Below are 26677 nucleotides of genomic sequence, written 5' to 3' on the forward strand. Positions count from 1 at the left end.
ATCTTCACTTTAAAAGAGCAAAATACCCATCTCAATGAGCTTGCCAGACAAGCTGAACACTTTGCGTCCATATTGGGTGTAAGTACAACACCCATTCTATCAACCAATAGATTGCACAAGATTTGCTCATATTATTAGCGTGTCAGGTTCCTGTGCACCCCCACTCATTTGTTTCTCAATTGTATTGTATGGGGGGAAAAGACAGAAGACCTGGAATAGGAAGTGAGTTTTTACAAGAAAGTCTGTCAGTGTTTCATAACATAATTTACGAGTGTGTTTGACCTCTCCGTGATGACAATTGTCACTTACAGAATATTCTCAATCAGGGAATGCTTAATACAACCTTAAACTGCCCTTTATTCAATTTTCTTATCAAGATCTGTGTGCAATCATCAACCAGAAACTAGCCTGAGTAACACAATGTAGTGTTCAAGTACAGACCAATCAGATTATTATCGACCACAACAGGAAACAACTAGGTTCTACAAAGGTACAGAATAATGTGTTAATTAAGTGACTGCCAAACATATATTTATATATACATAACATTTATTTACTTAAATTATTAAAGTTATTTTGCCTTTATCACACAACTTTAAAACATTTAGATCATGTACCTGTATTGTTGTAATATTCATGTTATTAATCAACAAATAAAAGTAACCCTCTTATATTGAAAAGTTGCAAAATGCTTTGGAATGTCTGCTGTCCCAAATGTTAATAACTTATAAAGGGATTACTTTTATTGTTGCTTTAATTACATTTCCTGGTTTAGACTGTAGAAAACTAAGTATATTCATACATTCTGGAACCTATATACATATATTGAGCTATGAAACATCATCTTACTGTTTATAACACAGCTATAAAGCCACAATGGTGACACAATCAAACATGCTCTACTAACGTCAGCATTGCTGCTATTTAGGTAGTTGGTTTGTCAGGTGTCACTGTTGAATGACCACGAAGTCACAGAGTCCACTCTTCATATCCGTCAATGAAGGAATCCCCACTCAGCCATCTGGGTAAATCCACCAGACAGTCAATATCCATGGAAAACTGGAAACAAAGAGTTAAGAAACAAATAAACCCATGGTTTTAGTCAGGCTCAAACTTATTGTGATAACAATAGTCATTTGACTAAAGCTGTAATACTGAAGAATGAAGTAGTTACCACTGAACATATGTTCTAGTATTGTAGAGCACTGTAGCCTGGATCTACAGTTGAGTAGATCACATCACCTACAGCAGGGGGATTCAAAGCACAAATAAAACAGACAAACAGTGGCTTGTCATTAAAAAGGAAATAAAATAACAGTTTATCAATATATTAAATGATGGATCCAATCTGACAACTGTCATAATATCTATCTGCATATCTCTGGAGTTTTTTATCATGTACCTTCGGTATTGTCTGGGTTAGGTAATGGTCCTCTCCTGATTTTCACAAAACAGACAAAATAGAAATCAACATGACATGGTGAGAATGATGAAAAACATGATTTTTGTGGTAAGGTGAAGATCCTCATCTGCTGTGTGGGTCATTTCTCTCTCAGGGTGAAAGAATATTCAGCAACTCTTGGTTTGCTTGAAAAATTATTTTATTGATAAAACCTCTCTCACCTAGTGATAGGAGGAGCCGTTCGGGAGGATGGTGGTCCTGTGGGGACCCTCTGACCACTGTAGAAGTTCTCATACAGAACAGGAGCTGAGGAGTGAGGTCAGAGCAGACCAGGGGGTGAGGACAGAGCAGACCAGGGGGTGAGGACAGAGCAGACCAGGGGGTGAGGACAGAGCAGACCAGGGGGTGAGGACAGAGCAGACCATGGGTTGAGGACAGAGCAGGCCAGGGGGTGAGGACAGAGCAGGCCAGGGGGTGAGGACAGAGCAGGCCAGGGTGTGAGGGGTGAGGACAGAACAGGCCAGGCCAGGGGGTGAGGGTTGAGGACAGAGCAAGCCAGTGGTTGAGGGTTGAGGATAGAACAGGCCAGGGGGTGAGGGTTGAGGACAGAACAGGCCAGGCCAGGGGGTGAGGGTTGAGGACAGAACAGGCCAGGGGTGAGGTTGAGGACAGAGCAGGGCCAAGGGGTGAAGACAGAGCAGGCCAGGGGGTGAGGACAGAGCAGACCAGAGGTTGAGGACAGAGCAAACCAGGGGGTGAGGACAGAGCAGGCCATGGGTTGAGGGTTGGGGACGGAACAGGCCATGGGGGTGAGAGTTGAGGACAGAGCAGGGCCAGGGGGTGAGGACAGAGCAGGCCAGGGAGTGAGAGGTGAGGGATGAGGACAGAGCAGGGGATGAGGGGTGAGGACAGAGCAGGCTTGGGGAAGAAGGGTGAGGACAGAGCAGGCCAGGGGGTGAGGACAGAGTAGGCCAGGGTGTGAGGACAGAGCAGGCCAGGGTGTGAGGACAGAGCAGGCCAGGGTGTGAGGACAGAGCAGGCCAGGGGGTGAGGACAGAGCAGGCCAGGGGGTGAGGACAGAGCAGGCCAGGGGGTGAGGACAGAGCAGGCCAGGGTGTGAGGGGTGAGGACAGGACAGAGCAGGCCAGGGGTGAGGACAGAGCAGACCAGGGTGTGAGAGGTGAGGGATGAGGACAGAGCAGGGGATGAGGGGTGAGGACAGAGCAGGCTTGGGGAAGAAGGGTGAGGACAGAGCAGAGGATGAGGGGTGAGGACAGAGCAGGCCAGGGGGTGAGGACAGAGCAGGCCAGGGTGTGAGGACAGAGCAGGCCAGGAGGTGAGGACAGAGCAGGCCAGGGGGTGAGGACAGAGCAGGCCAGGGGGTGAGGACAGAGCAGGCCAGGGTGTGAGGGGTGAGGACAAAGCAGGCCAGGGGGTGAGGGATGAGGACAGAGCAGACCAGGGGGTGAGGACAGAGCAGACCAGGGTGTGAGGGGTGAGGACAGAGCAGGCCAGGGAGTGAGGACAGAACAGGCCAGGGGGTGAGGACAGAGCAGGCCAGTGAGTGAGGACAGAGCAGGCCAGTGAGTGAGGACAGAGCAGGCCAGGAGGTGAGGGTTGAGGACAGAGCCGGCCAGGAGATGAGGGGTGAGGACAGAGCAGGCCAGGGGGTGAGGGGTGAGGACAGAGCAGGCCAGGACGTGAGGGGTGAGGACAGAGAAGGCAAGGGGGCGAGAAGTGAGGGATGAGGACAGAGCAGTGGATGATGGGTGAGGACAGAGCAGGGGATGAGGGGTGAGGACAGAGCAGGCAAGGGGGTGAGAGGTGAGGGATGAGGACAAAGCAGGGATGAGGACAAAGCAGGGGGTGAGGGGTGAGGACAGAGCAGGCCTGGAGTTGAGGGGTGAGGACAGAGCAGGCAATGGGGTGAAAGGTGAGGGATGAGGACAAAGCAGGGATGAGGACAAAGCAGGGGGTGAGGGGTGAGGACAGAGCAGGCCAGGGGGTGAGGACAAAGCAGGCCAGGGGAGGAGGACAGAGCAGGGGGTAAGGGGTAAGGATAGAGCAGGCCAGGAGGTAAGGACAGAACAGGCCGGGGAGTGAGGACAGAGCAGGCCAGGGGTGAGGGTTGAGGACAGAGCAGGCCAGGGGGTGAGGACAAAGCAGGCCAGGGGAGGAGGACAGAGCAGGGGGTAAGGGGTAAGGATAGAGCAGGCCACGAGGTAAGGACAGAGCAGGCCAGGGGGTGAGGACAAAGCAGGCCAGAGAGTGAGGGGTGAGAACAGAGTAGGCCAGGGAGTGTAGGGTGAGAATAGAGCAGGCCAGTGGGTGGGGACAGAGCAGGCCAAGGAGTGATGGGTGAGGACAGAGCAGGCCAGGGGGTGAGGACAGTACAACTACAATACGCAACTAGACTGTCAGGGAGGGGGACCCGGACAAAACAAAATTAGGACAACATTTATGCCATCAAGGATGACACTAAAAAGTCAGTCTGATTTTCATTGGGGTCCTTAGAGGACCTATATAGTATTGTATGTGTCTGTTGTCAAAGGTGATCTGTGAAGAGTGAGAACTGTACCAGGCGGTTTGTCCCCAGTCCGTCTGAGGTTCACAAAGTGTTCTATATCCTCCTGTATGTCACACTGTTCGAGAGACTTCCTCACTTCCTCATGAAGCTGAACCCATAGACAAAGACAAAGACACACAGGCGGGCAAGATAGAAACACAAAGCAATACGGATGGTCACTTACAGCCACAATCCTTCATTTGCTATATTCTTAGAGAAGCAATGGGTCATTAATTAATACAAATGCAATACCAGTAAGTAATATTGCAGATTGCACATTGATGAGTCCCTAGAAGCACTTTACCTCATCGCTGGTGACACACTGCTGGGAGAGCTGGTTGAGGTGAGTCCATACCATGTTCCTTAGAGTATTGATCCTCTCCACTTCCTGCTTCTCAAATACCTGGATGTAACAGAGCACTATATTATATATACCAGTAATACAACCTATAGCTGACAAACAAATAACTGGATGTAAATTATATATACCAATACTACAACATATAGCTAAGAAACAAATACCTGGATGTAGTCAAACTGTTACATCAGTAATACAGTATGTAACTAACAAAGAAAGTAAATATCATCATGCTTTCTGGCCCTTACCTCACAGGCTTTAATGTGTTCTTTCTGCCAGTCCTCCCTGGTTTTCCCCAGCACAGACACGTTGTGCATGTATAGCCTGTCTGGGATTCAAATCAGAGAATACATCTTGGGAGACCATAGTATAGAGGCACATTTTTTGATTATCTTTAGACTAAATGGTGGTTTTCCTGTTGATGGTTGCTAAGAGACCAAAGGAGAATAAGTTGTCATTGTTACCAGCTTCTTCTGCATTCTGCTTTGCTTGCTGTGTTTTTGTCAATAGCTGAAAGATGAAGAAGGAAAAAAAATCACTGATTCTGTACTTTATTCAACTCTTTATTGTGTTCAGATATTACTTTCAATGCAATGCTGCATATAGGAGTGAAAGCACATGTCTGATTGGTAAATGTCCTCTCAATAAACAGGGTACAAACTAGGTAGCCTTGTTCTTTCTGTGGTCAGTGTAGGCCTAATGGTTGTGGTCTGATTCCTGTGCTCAAAATAGGTATGCTATTTCCTTCAGAAAGATTCCCATGGCTCACTCACATTATTTATTGTCACTAGTGCTTTCTGTTTCTTTTTTATGTATCTTTTTTTAATCAACAAACACAGTGAATAAGTGATTGATGAGGAAATAAAGGAGAAGGACATAGAATGGAAAGTGCTGCTTTCTGGTTCTGAACCCATGGCTGCAGGGGCAATGTGTGGTCCTGGGGCAGCAGCACTACCACTAGACCCCCCTGCCCCACAGTATCTCAGAATACTCACCTTTTCCTGCTGCTTGACATTGCTGGTGCTGGCGTTTCGGTTCATGTTCTGTTCTGCTTCCTCTTTGTCTCGACACTTCTGCTCATATGTCTTCTTTGTCTGTGGGTAACGACATGGACAGGAAGGGGGGGGTGATGGTAGGAAATAACTGATAATATAGTTTACTGACTCTACTAGACTCTATACTGTCTTCACTTAACATAAAAGTCTCTAAATGAAACATGAAGCCCATGCATTTGAATTCAACTACCACAACCTGCATTTTTCAACACTCTGAGGTCATTCCACTGTGTATAAAATGCCTGATGTTTCAGTTGGCATGGCAATGTGGCACAACATGCACAGCCCTAACAGTACCACTTTGTCTGACCAATGAAAAACGGCAGGCATTTAGGATCAAAATCAAATCAGGAAAATAATTTAGAAAGAGACAGAGTTAGAGTGCTGACCTAGAATGAGGTCCCCTCTGTGCATATCATCTCTTCCGGGACCAGGCCCAAACCCCCGTAATTTGTAAGAAGAGGAGATGCCGCTACAGGGGTCGGCGAGCCAGATGCCTGGCGAGACTGCGTCGGCTAGTGGATAATCCTCTTCTACCCTCCGTTATACTGGTGAACGTGCAACTACTAGAGAATGAACTGGATGAGCTCCGTTCAAGAATATCTTATCAGTGGGACATTAAAAACTGTAATATTAGTGGCTGAACAAGGACATGGATAATATACAGTTAGCTGGGTTTTCCATAAATCGGCAAGACAGAACAGCAGCCTCCGGTAAGATCAGGGGGGTGGGTCTGTGTCTCTTTATTAACAACAGCTGGTGCACGATCTCTAATATTAAAGAAGTCTGTAGCTTTTGCTCGCCTTAGTTAGAGTACCTCGTGATAAGCCGTAGACCACACTATTTACCAAGCGAGTTCTCATCTATATTCTTTGTAGCTGTCTATTTACCACCACAAACCAATGCTGGCACTAAAGCTGCACTCAACGAGCTGTACAAGGCATAACCAAACAAGAAAAGTCTCATTCAGAGATCGCGTTCCTCGTGGCCGTGGACTTTAACGCTGAAAACTGAAATCCGTTTTACCTCATTTCTACCAGCATGTCAAATGTGCAACTAGGGGAAAGAAAACTCTAGATCATCTTTACAGCTCTCCATTTGGAAAATCTGACCACAACTCTATCTTCCTGATTCCTTCCTACAAGCAAAAACTCAAAACAGGAGGTATCAGTGCTCGCACTCAACCAGTGTTCAATTACAGAAGTGGTCCGATGAAGCGGATACTAGGCTACAGGACTGTTTCGCTAGCACAGTCTGGAATATGTTCTGGGATTCATCCGATGGCATTTAGCAGTATACGACATCAGTCACCGGCTTCATTAATAAGTGCATCGACGACGTCGTCCCCATAGTGACGGTACGTTCATATCCCAACCAGAAGCCATGGATTACAGGCAACATTCGCACTGAATTAAAGGCTAGAGGTCCCGCTTTCAAGGAGCGGGACATTAATCCAGACGCTTATAAGAAACCCTGCTACGCCCTATGACGAACCATCAAACAGGCAAAGCGTTAATAGAGGACTAAGATCGAATCCTACTATGTTCATCGGATGTGGCAGGGCTTGCAAACTATCACAGATTACAAAGGGAAACTCAGCCGCGAGCTGCCCAGTGATGGGAGCCTACCAGATGAGCTAAATTCCTTCTATGCTCGCTTTGAGGCAAGCAACACTGAACCATGCACGAGAATACCAGCTGTTCCAGACGACTGTATGGTCACGCTCTCCGTAGCCATTTTTTACAGGTTAACATTCACAAGGCCACAGGGCCAGAAAGATTACCAGGACGCATACTCAAAGCATGCGCAGACCAGCTGGCAACTGATATTTTTAACCTCTCCTTGATCTAGTCTGTAATACCTACATGTTTCAAGCAGACCACCATAGTCCCTGTGCCGAAGAATGCCAAGGTAACCTGTCTAAATGACTATAGCCCCGTAGCACTCACATCTGTAGTGATGAAATGCTTTGAAAAGGCTGATCATGGCTCACATTAACACCATCATCCCAAAAACTCTGGACCAACTCCAATTCGCATACCGCCTCAACAGATCCACACATGACACAATCTCTACTCCACTACACACTGCCCTTTCCCACCTGATCAAAATGAACACCTAAGTGAGAAAGCTGTTCATTGACTACAGCTCAGCGTTCAACACCACAGTGCCCTCCAAGCTCATTACTAAGCTAAGGACCATAGGACTGAACACCTCTGCAACTGGATTCTGGACTTCCTGAGGGGCCACCCCCAGGTGGTGAGGGTAGGCAATAACACATCCGCTATGCTGACCCTCAACAAAGGGGTCATTCACGGGTGCGTGCTTAGTCCCCTCCTGTCCTCCCTGTTCACACCATCATTAACTTATTGACGCTACCCATGCCTTAAGCGGGATAATTGTCATCAGCAACCGCTGAATAGCATAGCGCCTCAGTCAAATAATATTACTAAAAATATTAATATTCATGAAATCACAAGTGCAATATTGCAAAACACAGCTTAGCCTTTTGATAATCCACCTGTCGTCTCAGATTTTGAAATTATGCGTTTCAGCGAAAGCAATCCAAGCGTTTGTGTAAGTTTATCGATCGCATGACAAAACATTAAGTACACTTAGCATCAGGTAGCTTGGTCACGAAAATCAGAAAAGCAATCAAATTAATAGTTTACCTTTGATGATCTTCGGATGTTTTCACTCACGAGACTCCCAGTTACACAACAAATGTTCCTTTTGTTCCATAAAGATTATTTTTATATCCAAAATACCATCGTTTGTTTGGCGCATTATGTTCAGAAATCCACAGGAATGAGCGGTCACGACAATGCAGACAAATTCCAAATAATATCCGTAATGTCCACAGAAACATGTCAAACGTTTTTTATAATCAATCCTCGGGTTGTTTTTAAAATATATAATCGATTAGCAGTTTTGCCTTGAAGAATGGGCAAAAATCCCAGTGGCTAGATGTGCCAAGCTTATAGAGACATACCCCAAGAGACTTGCAGCTGTAATTGTTGAAAAAAGTGGCTCTACAAAGTACAGACTTTGGGGGGGTGCACACTCAAGTTCTGTTTTTTTTGTCTTATTTCTTGTTTGTTTCACACACACAAAAAATGTGCATCTTCAAATTGGTAGGCATGTTGTTTAAATCAAATGATACAAACTCCCCAAAAATCAGGACAATTTTAATTCCAGGTTGCAATTAAAATTGCCTCAACTACCCCGTACCCCAGCACATTGACTCGGTACCGGTACCCCCTATATATAGCCTCATTTAGTGTCATTTTTATTTTGTTACCTATTTTTCCTTTAGATTATTTAGCAAATATTTCTTACTTTTTTTATTACTCTTTATTGTTGGTTAAGGGCTTGTAAGTAAGCATTTCACTGTATGGTCTACACATATTGTATTCAACACGTGACAAATAAAATCTGATTTGATCTCATTCATCATAATCTAAAATGTGAATACGGGCCCAGGACTGACTCCAGCGCTCTCTGAGTGGAACTGCACAAAGCACAACTTGTGTTTACTAGTAACCTTTGCCCTGTAGCCCTGCAGGATAGAAGGGGTAATAAGGAAAACAGAAGGAAAATGTGTTTTTATAGCTATTGTTATTCCCAGAACCCGATATAGTTGTAGGACCTTAATTTGAACACTCTTCTGTTGCTGAGATTGTTCCTGCACCCAAGGAAATGCAGATGACCTTCATGATTTACATAAATTCACTGAAAACCCATACTATTAACAGTACTGCACTTTTCATGAAGACTATTTTAAGCCAGCGGAAAGCCGATCCACCGATCAAGCAACATTATGGGGCGGCAGGGTAGCGTAGTGGTTAGAGCGTTGGACTAGTAATCGAATGGTTGCAAGTTCGAATCCCCGAGCTGACAAGGTACAAATCTGTCGATCTGCCCCTGAACAGGCAGTCAACCCACTGTTCCTAGGCCGTCATTGAAAATAAGAATTTGTTCTTAACTGACTTGCCTAGTAAAATAAAAATAAAATAAAAAATTATGTGGCTGCAGGATTATTTTTCTGTGATAATATAGGTCAAATTAAGATCCTTCATCTGTATGGAACAGACTTTATTGTCATAAGGTTTTACAAACCAAATGTAGTCTAAATAGACCATACTAGAAAAGGGACCTGCTCAGTGACCTGCTCTTTGTAGGCTACATAATATGTATGTAATTCACAGTAACATCCCATTTAATTGAGGTGCCCCAGTACATATAATGAAACTCTCCATTTATTTGAGAGGTTCCTCCATTCTTCACTCCCCATGGCTGTTGATGAACTTCCCTCTTCTCAGATTAAGTATTACAAGACTGCTTCATGTTTTGGTAGCATGATGCCTGAAACCAGACATGCTTTAGAGAACAGATGATCAATTCAGGATTACTTAATTCAGGGATGATAACTGCTGGTTTGACAAAAAAATTTAGGAAAGTTCTCCAGTTTACCTCCATGGTTTTCTTGAACTGCGTGGCCCTCTGTTTGTGTAGGGCATCCATCTGTTGTTCTACCTGTGAAGAAGAGGTGTCAAATATATTATATTAAAGCAAAGAACATAGAGATGATATATCCATGATTTGCACCATGATAATTATCACATCTGTGCAGGGCGATTAGGATTAAGATCACAAGGTCCAACTGAAATCTGACTTCCCATCACGTCCCGAAAGACACACAGAGGTTTCAGGTTTCCGTCAGACATGGAATTCAAACTGGCAAACCTCTGGTTGGTGGCTCGCCTCGCTAAATAAGTTGATATTTTTTTATTTTATTTTATTTAACCAGGCAAGTCAGTTAAGAACAAATTCTTATTTTCAATGACGGCCTAGGAACAGCGGGTTAACTGCCTGTTCAGGGGCAGAACGACAGATTTGTACCTTGTCAGCTTGTCAACTTGCAACCTTCCGGTTACTAGTCCAACGCTCTAACCACTAGGCTACCCTGCCGCCCCATATAAGCGGTTGATAAGCAATTGTTCACTATAACTGCATTCACTATTAAGCAAAGTGCACTGTATTAGCAACTTATAAGGTCTATTAGTAATTAAAGGTCGTATTAATTCCTACATTTGTGTCATTTTTTAAGTAATTGGTTGGTTTCTAATGTACCTTTTTTCTTGTCTCTTTCTGTCTCTCTCTGAAGTCTTCCAGTTTTTTTGCCTCGTCCCGCATAGTTTGTGCTAGTTGGAGGTGTGATAAACTCACATGTTCAGTTTCTATGTTGTAAAGGAGGGTTTAGTAAAGAGAGAGTTAGTAAATTACATGAACACACACACACACACACACACACACTCGAACTCACTCACTCACACATGGAAATCGAAAGAATTGAGCTTAGTCATCAACATACATCAGAAACATTTGTTGTGACAGCAGAACACTTACGCAGTTTGAACATGTCCAGCGATCTCTTCAGTGTGCTAAATAATGAAACAAACAAACACCAGCTTTATGAAAAGGAATGCATGCAGTACAGCCTATGCTGTTAGAATGTAAGTGTTTTGTAACTAGTGGCAACTGAGCTGCTGTAACAGTATAACTTTAGACCGTCCCCTCACCCATACCCGGGCACGAACCAGGGACCCTCTGCACACATCAACAACAGTCACCCAGGAAGCATCGTTACCCATCGCTCCACAAAAGCCGCGGCCCTTGCAGAGCAAGGGGAACCACTACTTCAAGGTCTCAGAGCAAGTGACGTCACCGATTGAAACGCTAACTAGCTAGCCGTTTCACATCCGTTACACTGCCACCAACGTTAAGGAGACAAAACCTTGACTTTGCTAGAGTGTTGAAACATATAATTCTGAGATTTTCCGAAACATGACATGGTGTGTTGTAACACCACATAATCAAGAGTTGTGCAACACATTGCCAGAGATTGGGAGCGCTACAGGGAAATGATAAAAACACTATTTTGTTGTTTCGAGTCCTGTTTAGTGCAGAAATAGATTCCTTCTCTTTTGGTGCTGTTTCCTCCCTCTAAAGCTCCTAAACACTAATGATGGTGTTTCACATCTTTTATAGTGCAGAATGCATTCCCTGCTCTTATACGGTATGTGTTGATAAACTCCTCATTGGTCATTTCAGAATGTCAAATGTAGAGTATTATTCACAAACAAAGAACACCAGAAAATATAGTTTTGTGAAAATACAAAAACGAATAAGATTGTCTAGGATAATAATTAATACAAGCACAATGAATCATATGTACAAGCTTCAAATACTTTATCTTTTCTTTGCAAATGATCCAATGACAAAACATTAACAGGTCTTTCACATTTTTATATTGATAAAGTAAAACAGTTCCAAGATCTGTAAGGTATTTATAATATTCATATTCTTCAAAATCAAGGGACAATTACATTATATTCAGATATGTTCATATATATTGTATTCAGATAGATTGAATCACAGTACTCTTGAGTTAGATGATATGATTAACAGTTGACAGTTCAGTTGGCATTAATCTGTGATCCTTGTCTTGATTGGTTGTGATTAGGATTGACCAACCGGTGGGAAACGTACGTACATACGTATGTATGTATTATGTGGGGCGGCAGGGTAGCCTAGTGGTTAGAGCGTTGGACTAGTAATTGGAAGGTTGCAAGTTCAAACCCCCGGGCTGACAAGGTACAAATTTGTCGTTCTGCCCCTGAACAGGCAGTTAACCCACTGTTCCTAGGCCGTCATTGAAAATAAGAATTTGTTCTTAACTGACTTGCCTAGTTAAATAAAGGTAAAATATATATTTTTTAAATGTATGTAGGTACGTACAGTACCAGTCAAAAGTTTAGACACACCTACTCATTCAAGGGTTTTTCTTTATTTTTACTATTTTCTACATTGTAGAATAATAGTGAAGACATCAAAACTATGAAATAACACATATGGAATCATGTAGTAACCAAAAAAGTGTTAAACAAATCTAAATATATTTTATATTACAGATTCTTCAAAGAAGCCACCTTTTTCCTTTTTTCCCCCTTTATTTAACTAGGCAAGTCAGTTAAGAACAAATTCTTATTTTCAATGACGGCCTAGGAACAGTGAGTTAACTGCCTATTCAGGGGCAGAATGACAGATTTGTAACTTGTCAGCTTGGGGGTTTGAACTTGCAACCATCCGGTTAGTCCAACGCTCTAACCACTAGGCTACGCTGCCACCTTGATGACAGCTTTGCACACTCTTGGCAATTCTCTCAACCAGCCGCATGAGGTAGTCACCTGGAATGCATTTCAATTAACAGGTGTGCCTTCTTAAAAGTTTATTTGTGGAATTTCTTTCCTTCTTATTGCTTTTGAGACAATCAGTTGCGTTATGACAAGATAGGGTTGGTATACAGAAGATAGCCCAATTTGGTAAAAAAACAAGTCCATATTATGGCAAGGACAGCTCAAATAAGCAAAGATAAATGGCAGTCCATCATTACTTTAAGACATGAAGGTCAGTCAATCGGAAAATGTCAAGAACTTTGAAAGTTTCTTTAAGTGCAGTCGCAAAAACCATCAAGTGATATGATGAAACTGGCTCTCGTGAGGACCGCCACAGGAAAGGAAGACCCAGAGTTACCTCTGCTGCAGAGGATATGTTCATTAGAGTTACCATCCTCAGAAATTACAGCCCAAATAAATGTAACAGACACATCTCAACATCGACTATTCAGAGGAGACCGCGTGAATCAGGCCTTCATGGTCAAATTTCTGTAAAGAAACCACTACTAAAGGACACCAATAATAATAAGAAGAGACTTGCTTGGGCCAAGAAACACGAGCAATGGACATTAGGCTGGTGGAAATCTGCGATTTTTGGTTCCAACCGCCATGTCTTTGTGAGACGCAGAGTAGGTGAATGGATGATCTCCACATGTGTGGTTCCCACCGGGAAGCATGGAGGAGGAGGTGTGATGTTGCTTTGCTGGAGACACTGTTGGTGATTTATTTAGAATTCAAGGCACACTTATCCAGCATGGCTACCACAGCATTCTGCAGCGATACGCCATCTCATCTGGCCTCCACAATCACCCGACCTCAACCCAATTGAGATGGTTCCTCTGTCCAGTGTCTGTGTCATTTTGCCCATCTTAATCTTTTCTTTTTATTGGCTGAGATATGGCTTTTTCTTTGCAACTCTGCCTAGCAGGCCAGCATCTCGGAGTCGCCTCTTCACTGTTGACATTGAGACTGGTGTTTTGCGGGTTTAATGAACATTTGCTTTTCTTTCAAAAACAGGGACATTTCTAAGTGACACCAAACTTTTGAACAGTATGTATGTATGTATGTATGTATGCATGTATGTCTGTATGTATGGTTTTCTGCAGGGAGACAGAGAAACCACATATCAAGCAATAATTACATATGAAGTACATGAATGCATAATTAGTTATTAACTGCTATAAATATAAATAAATTGCAATATGAATATCCAATAATTAAACATATAAATAGCAATATATGCAAATGCATGTACATGAATAAAAGGTATGCAAATATAGCAACAAGATAATATGAATGTCAAAAGTGGGATGCAATAACATGTGGCATGGTAAGCCATAGGCTATAGACAAAGCTCACAAAGGTAATAGACAAACAAGCCAGTGGCATGAGTCAATGAACTACATGGAGCGTTAAGAAAACCAGGGTTTATTCATTACATCCTACAGCGGAAAAAGTTTACAGTTTAAGAACCAAACAGAAGCAAACAGAACAGGGAGGAAACTACCTTCAAAAAGAAACAATTGTTTTCGTGCTAAATAAATTCCGTTTGGAGTAAACATAAAATGTATTATCTTTTTATGTGCCATGAACACAACCAGTCATGATGTTTTCATCTTATTGTCAAACAAATCACTTCGAACAGTAGGCTACCTTTGCGCGGTCATCCAAAAATAATTCCAGCATCCAAACAGTGCACCCACCAACGTTTCTTAAATTCGCAAGAGGTTGAAACTATCTCACCGGAGAAAGCATCCGAGCGGTGGAATAAAGGTGGAATTACACAAAAAGATTCTTCATAGGCCCTACTCAAACTTGATAGAAGTTTAAGTATACTCTAGGAAAAGTATTGCATGCCCATGTCACACCCTGATCTGTTTCACCTGTCTTGTGCTTGTCTCCACCCCCTCCAGGTGTCGCCCATTTCCCCTGTGCATTTATACCCGTGTTTTCTGTTTGTCTGTTGCTAGTTCGTCTTGTCTCGTTAAGCCTACCAGCGTGTTTTCCCCTACTCCTGTTCTCTCTAGTCCCTGGTTTCTAGTTCTTCTGGTTCCAACCCTTTCTGCCTGTCCTGACCCCGAGCCTGCCTGCCGTCCTGTACCTATCAGCCTCAGACCTGGTTACGAACCTCTGACCCCGAGCCTGCCGTCCTGTACCTATCAGACTCAGACCTGGTTACGAACCTCTGACCCCGAGCCTGCCGTCCTGTACCTATCAGACTCAGACCTGGTTACGAACCTCTGACCCCGAGCCTGCCGTCCTGTACCTATCAGACTCAGACCTGGTTACGAACCTCTGCCTGTCCTGACCCCGAGCCTGCCGTCCTGTACCTATCAGACTCAGACCTGGTTACGAACCTCTGCCTGTCCTGACCCCGAGCCTGCCTGCCGTCCTGTACCTATCAGACTCAGACCTGGTTACGAACCTCTGACCCTGAGCCTGCCGCCCTGTACCTATCAGACTCAGACCTGGTTACGAACCTCTGACCCCGAGCCTGCCGCCCTGTACCTATCAGACTCAGACCTGGTTACGAACCTCTGACCCCGAGCCTGCCGCCCTGTACCTATCAGACTCAGACCTGGTTACGAACCTCTGACCCAGAGCCTGCCGTCCTGTACCTATCAGACTCAGACCTGGTTACGAACCTCTGACCCCGAGCCTGCCGTCCTGTACCTATCAGACTCAGACCTGGTTACGAACCTCTGCCTGTCCTGACCCCGAGCCTGCCGTCCTGTACCTATCAGACTCAGACCTGGTTACGAACCTCTGCCTGTCCTGACCCTGAGCCTGCCTGCCGTCCTGTACCTATCAGACTCAGACCTGGTTACGAACCTCTGACCCCGAGCCTGCCGTCCTGTACCTATCAGACTCAGACCTGGTTACGAACCTCTGCCTGTCCTGACCCCGAGCCTGCCGTCCTGTACCTATCAGACTCAGACCTGGTTACGAACCTCTGACCCAGAGCCTGCCGTCCTGTACCTATCAGACTCAGACCTGGTTACGAACCTCTGACCCCGAGCCTGCCGTCCTGTACCTATCAGACTCAGACCTGGTTACGAACCTCTGCCTGTCCTGACCCCGAGCCTGCCGTCCTGTACCTATCAGACTCAGACCTGGTTACGAACCTCTGCCTGTCCTGACCCTGAGCCTGCCTGCCGTCCTGTACCTATCAGACTCAGACCTGGTTACGAACCTCTGACCCCGAGCCTGCCGTCCTGTACCTATCAGACTCAGACCTGGTTACGAACCTCTGCCTGTCCTGACCCCGAGCCTGCCGTCCTGTACCTATCAGACTCAGACCTGGTTACGAACCTCTGCCTGTCCTGACCCCGAGCCTGCCTGCCGTCCTGTACCTATCAGACTCAGACCTGGTTACGAACCTCTGACCCCGAGAGCCTGCCTCCCTGTACCTATCAGACTCAGACCTGGTTACGAACCTCTGACCCCGAGCCTGCCGCCCTGTACCTATCAGACTCAGACCTGGTTACGAACCTCTGACCCCGAGCCTGCCGTCCTGTACCTATCAGACTCAGACCTGGTTACGAAACTCTGCCTGTCCTGACCCCGAGCCTGCCGTCCTGAACCTATCAGAATCAGACCTGGTTACGAACCTCTGTCTGTCCTGACCCGAGCCTGCCGTCCTGTACCTATCAGACTCAGACCTGGTTACGAACCTCTGACCCCGAGCCTGCCGCCCTGTACCTATCAGACTCAGACCTGGTTACGAACCTCTGACCCCGAGCCTGCCGCCCTGTACCTATCAGACTCAGACCTGGTTAAGAACCTCTGCCTGTCCTGACCCCGAGCCTGCCTGCCGTCCTGTACCTATCCGACTCAGACCTGGTTACGAACCTCTGACCCCGAGCCTGCCGCCCTGTACCTATCAGACTCAGACCTGGTTACGAACCTCTGCCTGTCCTGACCCCGAGCCTGCCTGCCGCCCTGTACCTATCAGACTCAGACCTGGTTAAGAACCTCTGCCTGCCCTGACCCCGAGCCTGCCTGCCGTCCTGTACCTATCAGACTCAGACCTGGTTACGAACCTCTGCCTGTCCTGACCCCGAGCCTGCCTGCCGTCCTGTACCTATCAGACTCAGACCTGGTTACGAACCTCTGACCCCGAGCCTGCCGCCCTGTACCTATCAGACTCAGACCTGGTTACGAACCTCTGACCCCGAGCCTGCCGCCCTGTACCTATCAGACTCAGACCTGGTTACGAACCTCTGACCCCGAGCCTGCCGCCCTGTACCTATCAGACTCAGACCTGGTTACGAACCTCTGACCCAGAGCCTGCCGTCCTGTACCTATCAGACTCAGACCTGGTTACGAACCTCTGACCCCGAGCCTGCCGTTCTGTACCTATCAGACTCAGACCTGGTTACGAACCTCTGCCTGTCCTGACCCCGAGCCTGCAGTCCTGTACCTATCAGACTCAGACCTGGTTACAAACCTCTGCCTGTCCTGACCCCGAGCCTGCCTGCCGCCCTGTACCTATCAGCCTCAGACCTGGTTACGAACCTCTGACCCCGAGCCTGCCTGCCGCCCTGTACCTATCAGCCTCAGACCTGGTTACAAACCTCTGACCCCGAGCCTGCCTGCCGCCCTGTACCTATCAGACTCAGACCTGGTTAAGAACCTCTGCCTGCCCTGACCCCGAGCCTGCCTGCCGTCCTGTACCTATCAGACTCAGACCTGGTTACGAACCTCTGCCTGTCCTGACCCTGAGTCTGCCTGGCGCCCTGTACCTATCAGCCTCAGACCTGGTTACGAACCCTTGCCTGTCCTGACCCCGAGCCTGCCTGCCGCCCTGTACCTATCAGCCTCAGACCTGGTTACGAACCTCTGCCTGTCCTGACCCCGAGCCTGCCTGCAGCCCTGTACCTATCAGCCTCAGACCTGGTTACGAACCTCTGCCTGTCCTGACCCCGAGCCTGCCTGCCGTCCTGTACCTATCAGACTCAGACCTGGTCACGAACCTCTGCCTGTCCTCGACCCCGAGCCTGCCTGCCACCCTGTACCTATCAGACTCAGACCTGGTTACGAACCTCTGCCTGTCCTGACCCGAGCCTGCCGTCCTGTACCTATCAGACTCAGACCTGGTTACGAACCTCTGACCCCGAGCCTGCCGCCCTGTACCTATCAGACTCAGACCTGGTTACGAACCTCTGACCCCGAGCCTGCCGCCCTGTACCTATCAGACTCAGACCTGGTTACGAACCTCTGCCTGTCCTGACCCCGAGCCTGCCTGCCGCCCTGTACCTATCAGACTCAGACCTGGTTAAGAACCTCTGCCTGCCCTGACCCCGAGCCTGCCTGCCGTCCTGTACCTATCAGACTCAGACCTGGTTACGAACCTCTGCCTGTCCTGACCCCGAGTCTGCCTGCCGCCCTGTACCTATCAGCCTCAGACCTGGTTACGAACCCTTGCCTGTCCTGACCCCGAGCCTGCCTGCCGCCCTGTACCTATCAGCCTCAGACCTGGTTACGAACCTCTGCCTGTCCTGACCCCGAGCCTGCCTGCAGCCCTGTACCTATCAGCCTCAGACCTGGTTACGAACCTCTGCCTGTCCTGACCCCGAGCCTGCCTGCCGTCCTGTACCTATCAGACTCAGACCTGGTCACGAACCTCTGCCTGTCCTCGACCCCGAGCCTGCCTGCCACCCTGTACCTATCAGACTCAGACCTGGTTACGAACCCTCTGCCTGTCCTGACCCCGAGCCTGCCTGCCGTCCTGTACCTATCAGACTCAGACCTGGATACGAACCTCTGCCTGTCCTGACCCCGAGTCTGCCTGCCGCCCTGTACCTATCAGCATCAGACCTGGTTACGAACCCTTGCCTGTCCTGACCCCGAGCCTGCCTGCCGCCCTGTACCTATCAGCCTCAGATCTGGTTACGAACCTCTGCCTGTCCTGACCCCGAGCCTGCCTGCCGCCCTGTACCTATCAGCCTCAGACCTGGTTACGAACCTCTGCCTGTCCTGACCCCGAGCCTGCCTGCAGCCCTGTACCTATCAGCCTCAGACCTGGTTACGAACCTCTGCCTGTCCTGACCCCGAGCCTGCCTGCAGCCCTGTACCTATCAGCCTCAGACCTGGTTACGAACCTCTGCCTGTCCTGACCCCGAGCCTAGCTGCCGTCCTGTACCTATCAGACTCAGACCTGGTTACGAACCTCTGCCTGTCCTGACCCCGAGCCTGCCTGCAGCCCTGTACCTATCAGATTCAGACCTGGTTACGAACGTCTGCCTGTCCTGACCCCGAGTCTGCCTGCCGCCCTGTACCTATCAGCCTCAGACCTGGTTACGAACCCTTGCCTGTCCTGACCCCGAGCCTGCCTGCCGCCCTGTACCTATCAGCCTCAGATCTGGTTACGAACCTCTGCCTGTCCTGACCCCGAGCCTGCCTGCAGCCCTGTACCTATCAGCCTCAGACCTGGTTACGAACCTCTGCCTGTCCTGACCCCGAGCCTGCCTGCAGCCCTGTACCTATCAGCCTCAGACCTGGTTACGAACCCCTGCCTGTCCTGACCCCGAGCCTGCCTGCCGTCCTGTACCTATCAGACTCAGACCTGGTTACGAACCTCTGCCTGTCCTGACCCCGAGCCTGCCTGCAGCCCTGTACCTATCAGCCTCAGACCTGGTTACGAACCTCTGCCTGTCCTGACCCCGAGCCTGCCTGCCGTCCTGTACCTGTCAGACTCAGACCTGGTCAAGAACCTCTGCCTGTCCTCGACCCCGAGCCTGCCTGCCGCCCTGTACCTATCAGACTCGGACCTGGTTACGAACCCTCTGCCTGTCCTGACCCCGAGCCTGCCTGCCGTCCTGTACCTATCAGACTCAGACCTGGTTACGAACCTCTGCCTGTCCTGACCCCGAGTCTGCCTGCCGCCCTGTACCTATCAGCCTCAGACCTGGTTACGAACCCTTGCCTGTCCTGACCCCGAGCCTGCCTGCCGCCCTGTACCTATCAGCCTCAGATCTGGTTACGAACCTCTGCCTGTCCTGACCCCGAGCCTGCCTGCCGCCCTGTACCTATCAGCCTCAGACCTGGTTACGAACCTCTGCCTGTCCTGACCCCGAGCCTGCCTGCAGCCCTGTACCTATCAGCCTCAGACCTGGTTACGAACCTCTGCCTGTCCTGACCCCGAGCCTGCCTGCCGCCCTGTACCTATCAGCCTCAGACCTGGTTACGAACCTCTGCCTGTTCTCGACCCCGAGCCTGCCTGCCGCCCTGTACCTATCAACCTCAGACCTGGTTACGAACCTCTGACCCCGAGCCTGCCTGCCGCCCTGTACCTATCAGCCTCAGACCTGGTTACGAACCTCTGACCCCGAGCCTGCCTGCCGCCCTGTACCTATCAGCCTCAGACCTGGTTACGAACCTCTGACCCCGAGCCTGCCTGCCACCCTGTACCTATCAGCCTCAGACCTGGTTACGAACCTCTGACCCCGAGCCTGCCTGCCGCCCTGTACCTATCAGCCTCAGACCTGGTTACGAACCTCTGACCCCGAGCCTGCCTGCCGCCCTGTACCTATCAGCCTCAGACCTGGTAACAAACCTCTGACCCCGAGCCTGCCTGCCGCCCTGTACCTATCAGCCTCAGACCTGGTTACGAACCTCTGCCTGTCCTGACCCCGAGCCTGCCTGCCGTCCTGTACCTATCAGACTCAGACCTGGTTACGAACCTCTGCCTGTCCTGACCCCGAGCCTGCCTGCAGCCCTGTACCTATCAGCCTCAGACCTGGTTACGAACCTCTGCCTGTCCTGACCCCGAGCCTGCCTGCCGTCCTGTACCTATCAGACTCAGACCTGGTCACGAACCTCTGCCTGTCCTCGACCCCGAGCCTGCCTGCCGCTCTGTACCTATCAGACTCAGACCTGGTTACGAACCCTCTGCCTGTCCTGACCCCGAGCCTGCCTGCCGTCCTGTACCTATCAGACTCAGACCTGGTTACGAACCTCTGACCCCGAGCCTGCCTGCCGCCCTGTACCTATCAGACTCAGACCTGGTTAAGAACTGCTGCCTGCCCTGACCCCGAGCCTGCCTGCCGTCCTGTACCTATCAGACTCAGACCTGGTTACGAACCTCTGCCTGTCCTCGACCCCGAGCCTGCCTGCTGCCCTGTACCTATCAGCCTCAGACCTGGTTACGAACCTCTGCCTGTCCTGACCCCGAGCCTGCCTGCCGCCCTGTACCTATCAGCCTCAGACCTGGTTACGAACCTCTGCCTGTTCTCGACCCCGAGCCTGCCTGCCGCCCTGTACCTATCAACCTCAGACCTGGTTACGAACCTCTGCCTGTCCTCGACCCCGAGCCTGCCTGCCGCCCTGTACTTATCAGCCTCAGACCTGGTTACGAACCTCTGACCCCGAGCCTGCCTGCCGCCTTGTACCTATCAGCCTCAGACCTGGTTACGAACCTCTGACCCCGAGCCTGCCTGCCGCCCTGTACCTATCAGCCTCAGACCTGGTTACGAACCTCTGACCCCGAGCCTGCCTGCCGCCCTGTACCTATCAGCCTCAGACCTGGTTACGAACCTCTGACCCCAAGCCTGCCTGCCGCCCTGTACCTATCAGCCTCAGACCTGGTTACAAACCTCTGACCCCGAGCCTGCCTGCCGCCCTGTACCTATCAGCCTCAGACCTGGTTACGAACCTCTGCCTGTCCTCGACCTGCCTCCTGTGGTTTTAATAAACTACTCTGTATATTGAACCTTCCATCTCCTGTGTCTGCATCTGAGTTATATCCTGAGTTGTGTGCCTAGTGTCTTCTATTTCATAAAGTTGTGGAACATTTGACAGCTCTGTCTGAATGTGCAAAAGAGCCTCCAATAAGTTCTAAGATATTGATTGAAAATGATAATCGATCAATATTTAGGGTAACTAGTTGCATTTCTAAACCATTTGATTGTATGAGAGACACAGTCCACAAAAAAATATTGTTGTGTTTTGATGGTGCCTTTTACATGCATTGAGAAGTGCTTTCACGACACTCTCTTAAAAACACCAATCCTCAGATTGAAGAACCACTTTGGGCATTTCAGAATACTTCAATTCTGTTTTAAAACCCTTTCAGTGTATCTTAGCACCTTCATTGGGTTTACATTAAAACCCCCTCCAAACACCAGACCTCATCTTTGGTACATTACTTTTCAGGGTTTCATTAGACAATGGTGTTTTTAGTCTTTCTGATTTAATAGTAAATCCGTAAATGTAACCAGCATGAGCTGTTTGATGAATCAAAATGATGATCATACTGAAACAGGATGGGCACTCAAGCCACTGACAGAATCCTTCGCAACAAGAAAAAAGGCTCAAAAGCAATTCAATCTAACAACAGTAACGCACTAATAACACTAATGCCTTAATGCATACTTGTATCTCTATGTATAGTGCTGCATGGGCCATTGAACCACTGCAGATACCATCTTTCTACATGCGAAACAAAACGGTTTTGTCAACGTCAGACAGTGCTATCAGTGGCTAGATTCACAGCATTCTAGTGTGCCATCTGAAGGCTGTGTACCAGACAATATCAACAACTCTATATACGTTTGTATTTCCTTGTCTTGCTTGAAACAGAATGGCACCCAATCAGAAGGCTATTAAATATGTGATGGCTTTTAACAAAGCCCATCAGGGGTACTGGCCATCTGGTATTTTGGGCAAATGACAGATGGGCTGGTCAATTTGTTGCCTAGTGGGCCAGTCAATTTGTTGCCTAGTGGGCCTGTCTATCTTGGGTTTTTGATCTCCAAATTATCATTATCTGGCTAAAAAGGGGGGCCTCAAGTAAAAAAGAAATGGTAATGTGGGGGCCTCAAGGGGAAAAAACAAATAGGCAGGTGTGAGGGCCTCAAGGGGAAAAAACAAATAGGCAGGTGTGAGGGCCTCAAGGAAAGCATTTTACCCAGTGGCTTAGAAATGCCAAGGCCGATTTTTGGTCCTAGTCCGCACCTGAAGCCCATTACAAGGGTATCTACCTTCAATAGCAGGGCTTTCAAATCATTTTTGTATACATTCTTACAGTCCCTGACTGATGACAAGCAATGTCTACTCAAGAATGAATAACATCAGCAACTGGAATATTTACTTACTTCATCTCATTGTGTCCACACACCTTCTTGGAGAGACCCAGTAGCTCTTTGGCATACTTCTCCTCTATGGATGCTCTGAAAGATAACCAAACACATCTCTTCATATGTGCATTCAACAAGGTATACAGTTAACAAACATTAGCTACAGTATGTGCATGGGAGAACATTAGGCAATAGCATGAGGATCTGCACCACAATGGGGAAGTCCACAGAGTCCATGAGATTTAAAAAAAAGATCACTTCAAAATGGCATTCAATTTCTTTATCTTAGAGGAACTAACACATGCAAAATCACACTTTCCTTATAACAGTGTAATTATGGAGTTGTTTCCTTGTGCATGACTGATTGCACAGTCTGTATTGTGCTTGGATTAATCATTAAACAGTACAGTCCAGAGAGGAGGGAGCAAACAAAAAATTCAAAAGTATTAAACATAATAATGATTCATAATAAGAAGTTTGATCAAGTATGCTGTAGCAGTTGGTCAGGAATTTAGATTGGTAGGAAAGATCTCCACATTCAAAATCGTGAGGTGTATACACAGTAAATATGAAGTAGGACAAGAGTTAAAGACAAATATGTAAACTATAGTCTACATACTGTATTAAATTAACACTGACACCATTCTAGACCATTGGATAATAGTGTAATTTCCGTCCAAAATGAGGAAATAGCAGATAAAACAGATGAACCACTCGCTTTTACTGTAAGTGCACACTCAGTGACACCAGAAACAGGAAACACAGCAGCAGTGTTTGTTGAACACCAACAACCATTCACAGTACACTTTGCCCAGATATAGAAGGATTCATCTTTCTGCGCCCACATGATCTAAAGCATGGTGGAAAATAAATGATGACTGACTTTCTTACTTCTGTATCGTGGAACGAAGCCCTCGTGCCCTTTGAAAAGGTCAGTCCACAACAAAACATTACTGCTAATCAGTTAAAATAAACACAGAAACAACAACAACAACATGGCAGCAGAACCTGTGGGCGCTGTAACCTAGACAGAATAACAGCATCCATACTGTTGTTTCAGAGCATATTCTCTGTAGTAGTCTGAGGATTCAATTAATGGTTTCTATTGGATGATATCTCAAGTGGTTTCTCACCTGGCTTTCATGAAGTCTTCTATCTCCTTGCATGTCCTCTTACCATCATTGAGATGCTGGATGATACAGTCATAACCCCCAGTACTGGTCAGCTCCCCATTCTGGCAACATTGGGGAAGATGGTATAACAGTAAGTAATCAAATCATAGCACACCATGGAGGGTCTCTCACACCCTCCCAGTATTGGTCTATCAATATCCTATACTCCTCGCTGCATTGCCTTTTAACAGTCTATCAAAAAGGAAACAACTCATTACAACATTACTGACAGAGAGAAGACCCCCAAGGGCTAAAACCAAAATAATCCAGAACGTAAAAGCTTCCCAATGGGCTTTAGCACACAATACATCAGACTACGGAAACAATAAAGCTAACAGCAATGAAGCAATATAATTATTTCGTGAGCATGAATAAATATGTGTTTGAGATGATAAACTGCAGTTGAAGTGCCCTGTAATGAATGTCTGCATGAGATAATGACATATAATCATTTTAACCACGTGATTAAAAGAGGTATACAATAGGCCTACAATGCAGGGAACGTATACTCCTGAGCCCTGCCAATCTGATTGCCATCTGCACATATTACAAGGTGTTCAAAAGGACCAGAAATAACTACACTCCTGGGTTAGAGACGTGCTAATAAAACAGCCAGTCCATGCGGTGTGTAATATTCTGAATAAATTCAATGACCTAACAAACATCACTAGACTTGTTAAATAGATAATTGTGTATGCTCCTTCAGTTGTGTATACAACTTGGTAATACTTCGAAATCTGATTTCGATCTCTAAAAACAAATAGTTCACAGTTAATGAGGGTTAAGCTCAGATGACACACAACGCAAATACAAACATTTGCACTTACCCAAAAGTAATCCTTAAAGTGAAGTTCTCTCATTGTAGACAAGAATAACGGCAGTACAACTGTTGTAATTCCGCTGGTTTTTGCGATGTTAATACTGTGTTAGTGACTGATGGACTTCCCATTGGATTGTTGCGTTTATGACTCCGCTCATATCTCAATGGAGCACTAAATATGCTTTGCTGGGTCCTAACGACCGACGAGATGCAGCAAGAGAACGAGATTTGTACATTGTTACAACACTGTATATATATATATATATAATATGACATTTGTAATGTCTTTATTGTTTTGAAACTTCTGTATGTGTAATGTTTATTGTACATTTTTATTGTTTGTTTCACTTTTGTATATTATTTCCTCACTTGCTTTGACAATGTTAACACATGTTTCCCATCCCAATAAAGCCCCTTGAATTGAATTGAGAGAGCGCAAGAGAGCGCAAGAGCGAGAGAGAGGGGCCACTTGGTGGTCACAAGCGGGAACAGCAGGAGAGAAGAAAGGATATCTTTCTATTGGCTCTTGGTTCCTCTTTTATCTGTATTTATGCCCTTCTCTTGTAAATATGCTTTTATTGGTGAAATCAGGTTATATCTGGAGAACAGTTAAAAATCCTCATTGGCAAGCTGATCACGTGGATTGGGATATGTTCTGCATTGCGTCCAACAACAACATTGACGAATACTCTGATTCGGTGAGTGAGTTCATTAGGAAGTGCATCGGCGATGTCATACCCACAGTAACTATTAAAACATTCCCAAACCAGAAACCGTGGATTGATGGCAGCATTCGCATGGAACTGAAAGCTCGAACCACTGCTTTACCCAGGGCAAGGTAGGTATAGAGACAAAGTAGAGTCGCAATTCAACGGCTCAGACACAAGAGGTATGAGGCAGGGTCTACAGTCAATCACGGATTACAAAAAGAAAACCAGCCTCGTCGCGGACCAGGATGTCTTGCTCCCAGACAGACTAAATAACTTATTTGCTCGCTTTCAGGACAGTACAGTGCCACTGACACGCCCGCTACCAAAACCTGCGGGCTCTCCTTCACTGCATCCGAAGTGAGTAAAACATTTAAACGTGTTAACCCTCGCAAGGCTGCAGGCCCAGACAGCATCACCAGCCGCATCCTTAGAGCATGCGCAGACCAGCTGGCTGGTGTGTTTACGGACATATTCAATCAATCCTTATCCCAGTCTGCTGTTCCCACATGCTTCAAGAGGACCACCATTGTTCCTGTTCCCAAGAAAGCTAAGGTAACTGGGCTAAAAGACTACCACCCCGTAGCACTCACTTTCGTCATCATGAAGTGCTTTGAGAGACTAGTCAAGGACCATATCACCTCCACCCTACCTGACACCCTAGACCCACTCCAATTTGCATAACGCCCCAATAGGTCCACAGACGACGCAATCGCAACCACACTGCACACTGCCCTAACCCATCTGGACAAGAGGAATACCTATGTGAGAATGCTGTTCATCGACTACAGCTCAGCATTTAACACCATAGTACCCTCCAAACTCGTCATCAAGCTCGAGACCCTGGGTCTCGACCCCGCCCTGTGCAACTGGGTACTGGACTTCCTGACAGGCCGCCCCCAGGTGATGAGGGTAGGTAACAACATCTCCACCCCGCTGATCCTCAACACTGGGGCCCCACAAGGGTGCATTCTGAGCCCTCTCCTGTACTCCCGGTTCACCCACGACTGCGTGGCCATGCACGCCTCCAACTCAATCAACAAGTTTGCAGACGACACTACAGTGGTAGACTTGATTACCAACAACGGCGAGACGGCCTACAGGGAGGAGGTGAGGGCCCCCGGAGTGTGGTGTCAGGAAAATAACCTCACACTCAACATCAACAAAACAAAGGAGATGATTGTGGACTTCAGGAAACAGCAGAGGGAGCACCCCCCTATCCACATCGATGGAACAGTAGTGGAGAGGGTAGCAAGTTTTAAGTTCCTCGGCATACACAT

The 26677-nt window shown here is 47.3% G+C and overlaps 1 protein-coding gene across 2 annotated transcripts; it reads right to left on the minus strand.

Moving 5' to 3' along the window:
* Positions 1 to 339: 339 nt before the first annotated feature.
* Positions 340 to 24838, minus strand: pstpip2 (proline-serine-threonine phosphatase interacting protein 2). 2 transcript variants are annotated; one of them, XM_029647035.2, is made up of 15 exons: positions 24698 to 24838; positions 23832 to 23932; positions 22717 to 22791; positions 10791 to 10825; positions 10515 to 10585; positions 9855 to 9917; positions 5322 to 5420; positions 4791 to 4836; positions 4575 to 4654; positions 4273 to 4371; positions 3981 to 4077; positions 1624 to 1708; positions 1403 to 1437; positions 1175 to 1242; positions 340 to 1059 (listed from the first exon to the last, which is right to left on the minus strand). In XM_029647035.2, exons 1-14 carry the CDS (start codon positions 24728 to 24730, stop codon positions 1190 to 1192), a joined length of 972 nt encoding a protein of 323 aa, XP_029502895.2. In that variant the 5' UTR covers positions 24731 to 24838; the 3' UTR covers positions 340 to 1059; positions 1175 to 1189. The 2 variants fall into 2 exon arrangements, with proteins under 2 accessions (XP_029502895.2, XP_029502894.2); XM_029647034.2 differs by having other exon boundaries at positions 10515 to 10621; positions 24698 to 24837.
* Between the last annotated feature and the right edge of the window lie 1839 nt (positions 24839 to 26677).

This window comes from Oncorhynchus nerka, linkage group LG22 (genome assembly GCF_034236695.1).
Source record: "Oncorhynchus nerka isolate Pitt River linkage group LG22, Oner_Uvic_2.0, whole genome shotgun sequence".
In the NCBI taxonomy this organism is placed as follows: Eukaryota; Metazoa; Chordata; class Actinopteri; order Salmoniformes; family Salmonidae; genus Oncorhynchus; species Oncorhynchus nerka.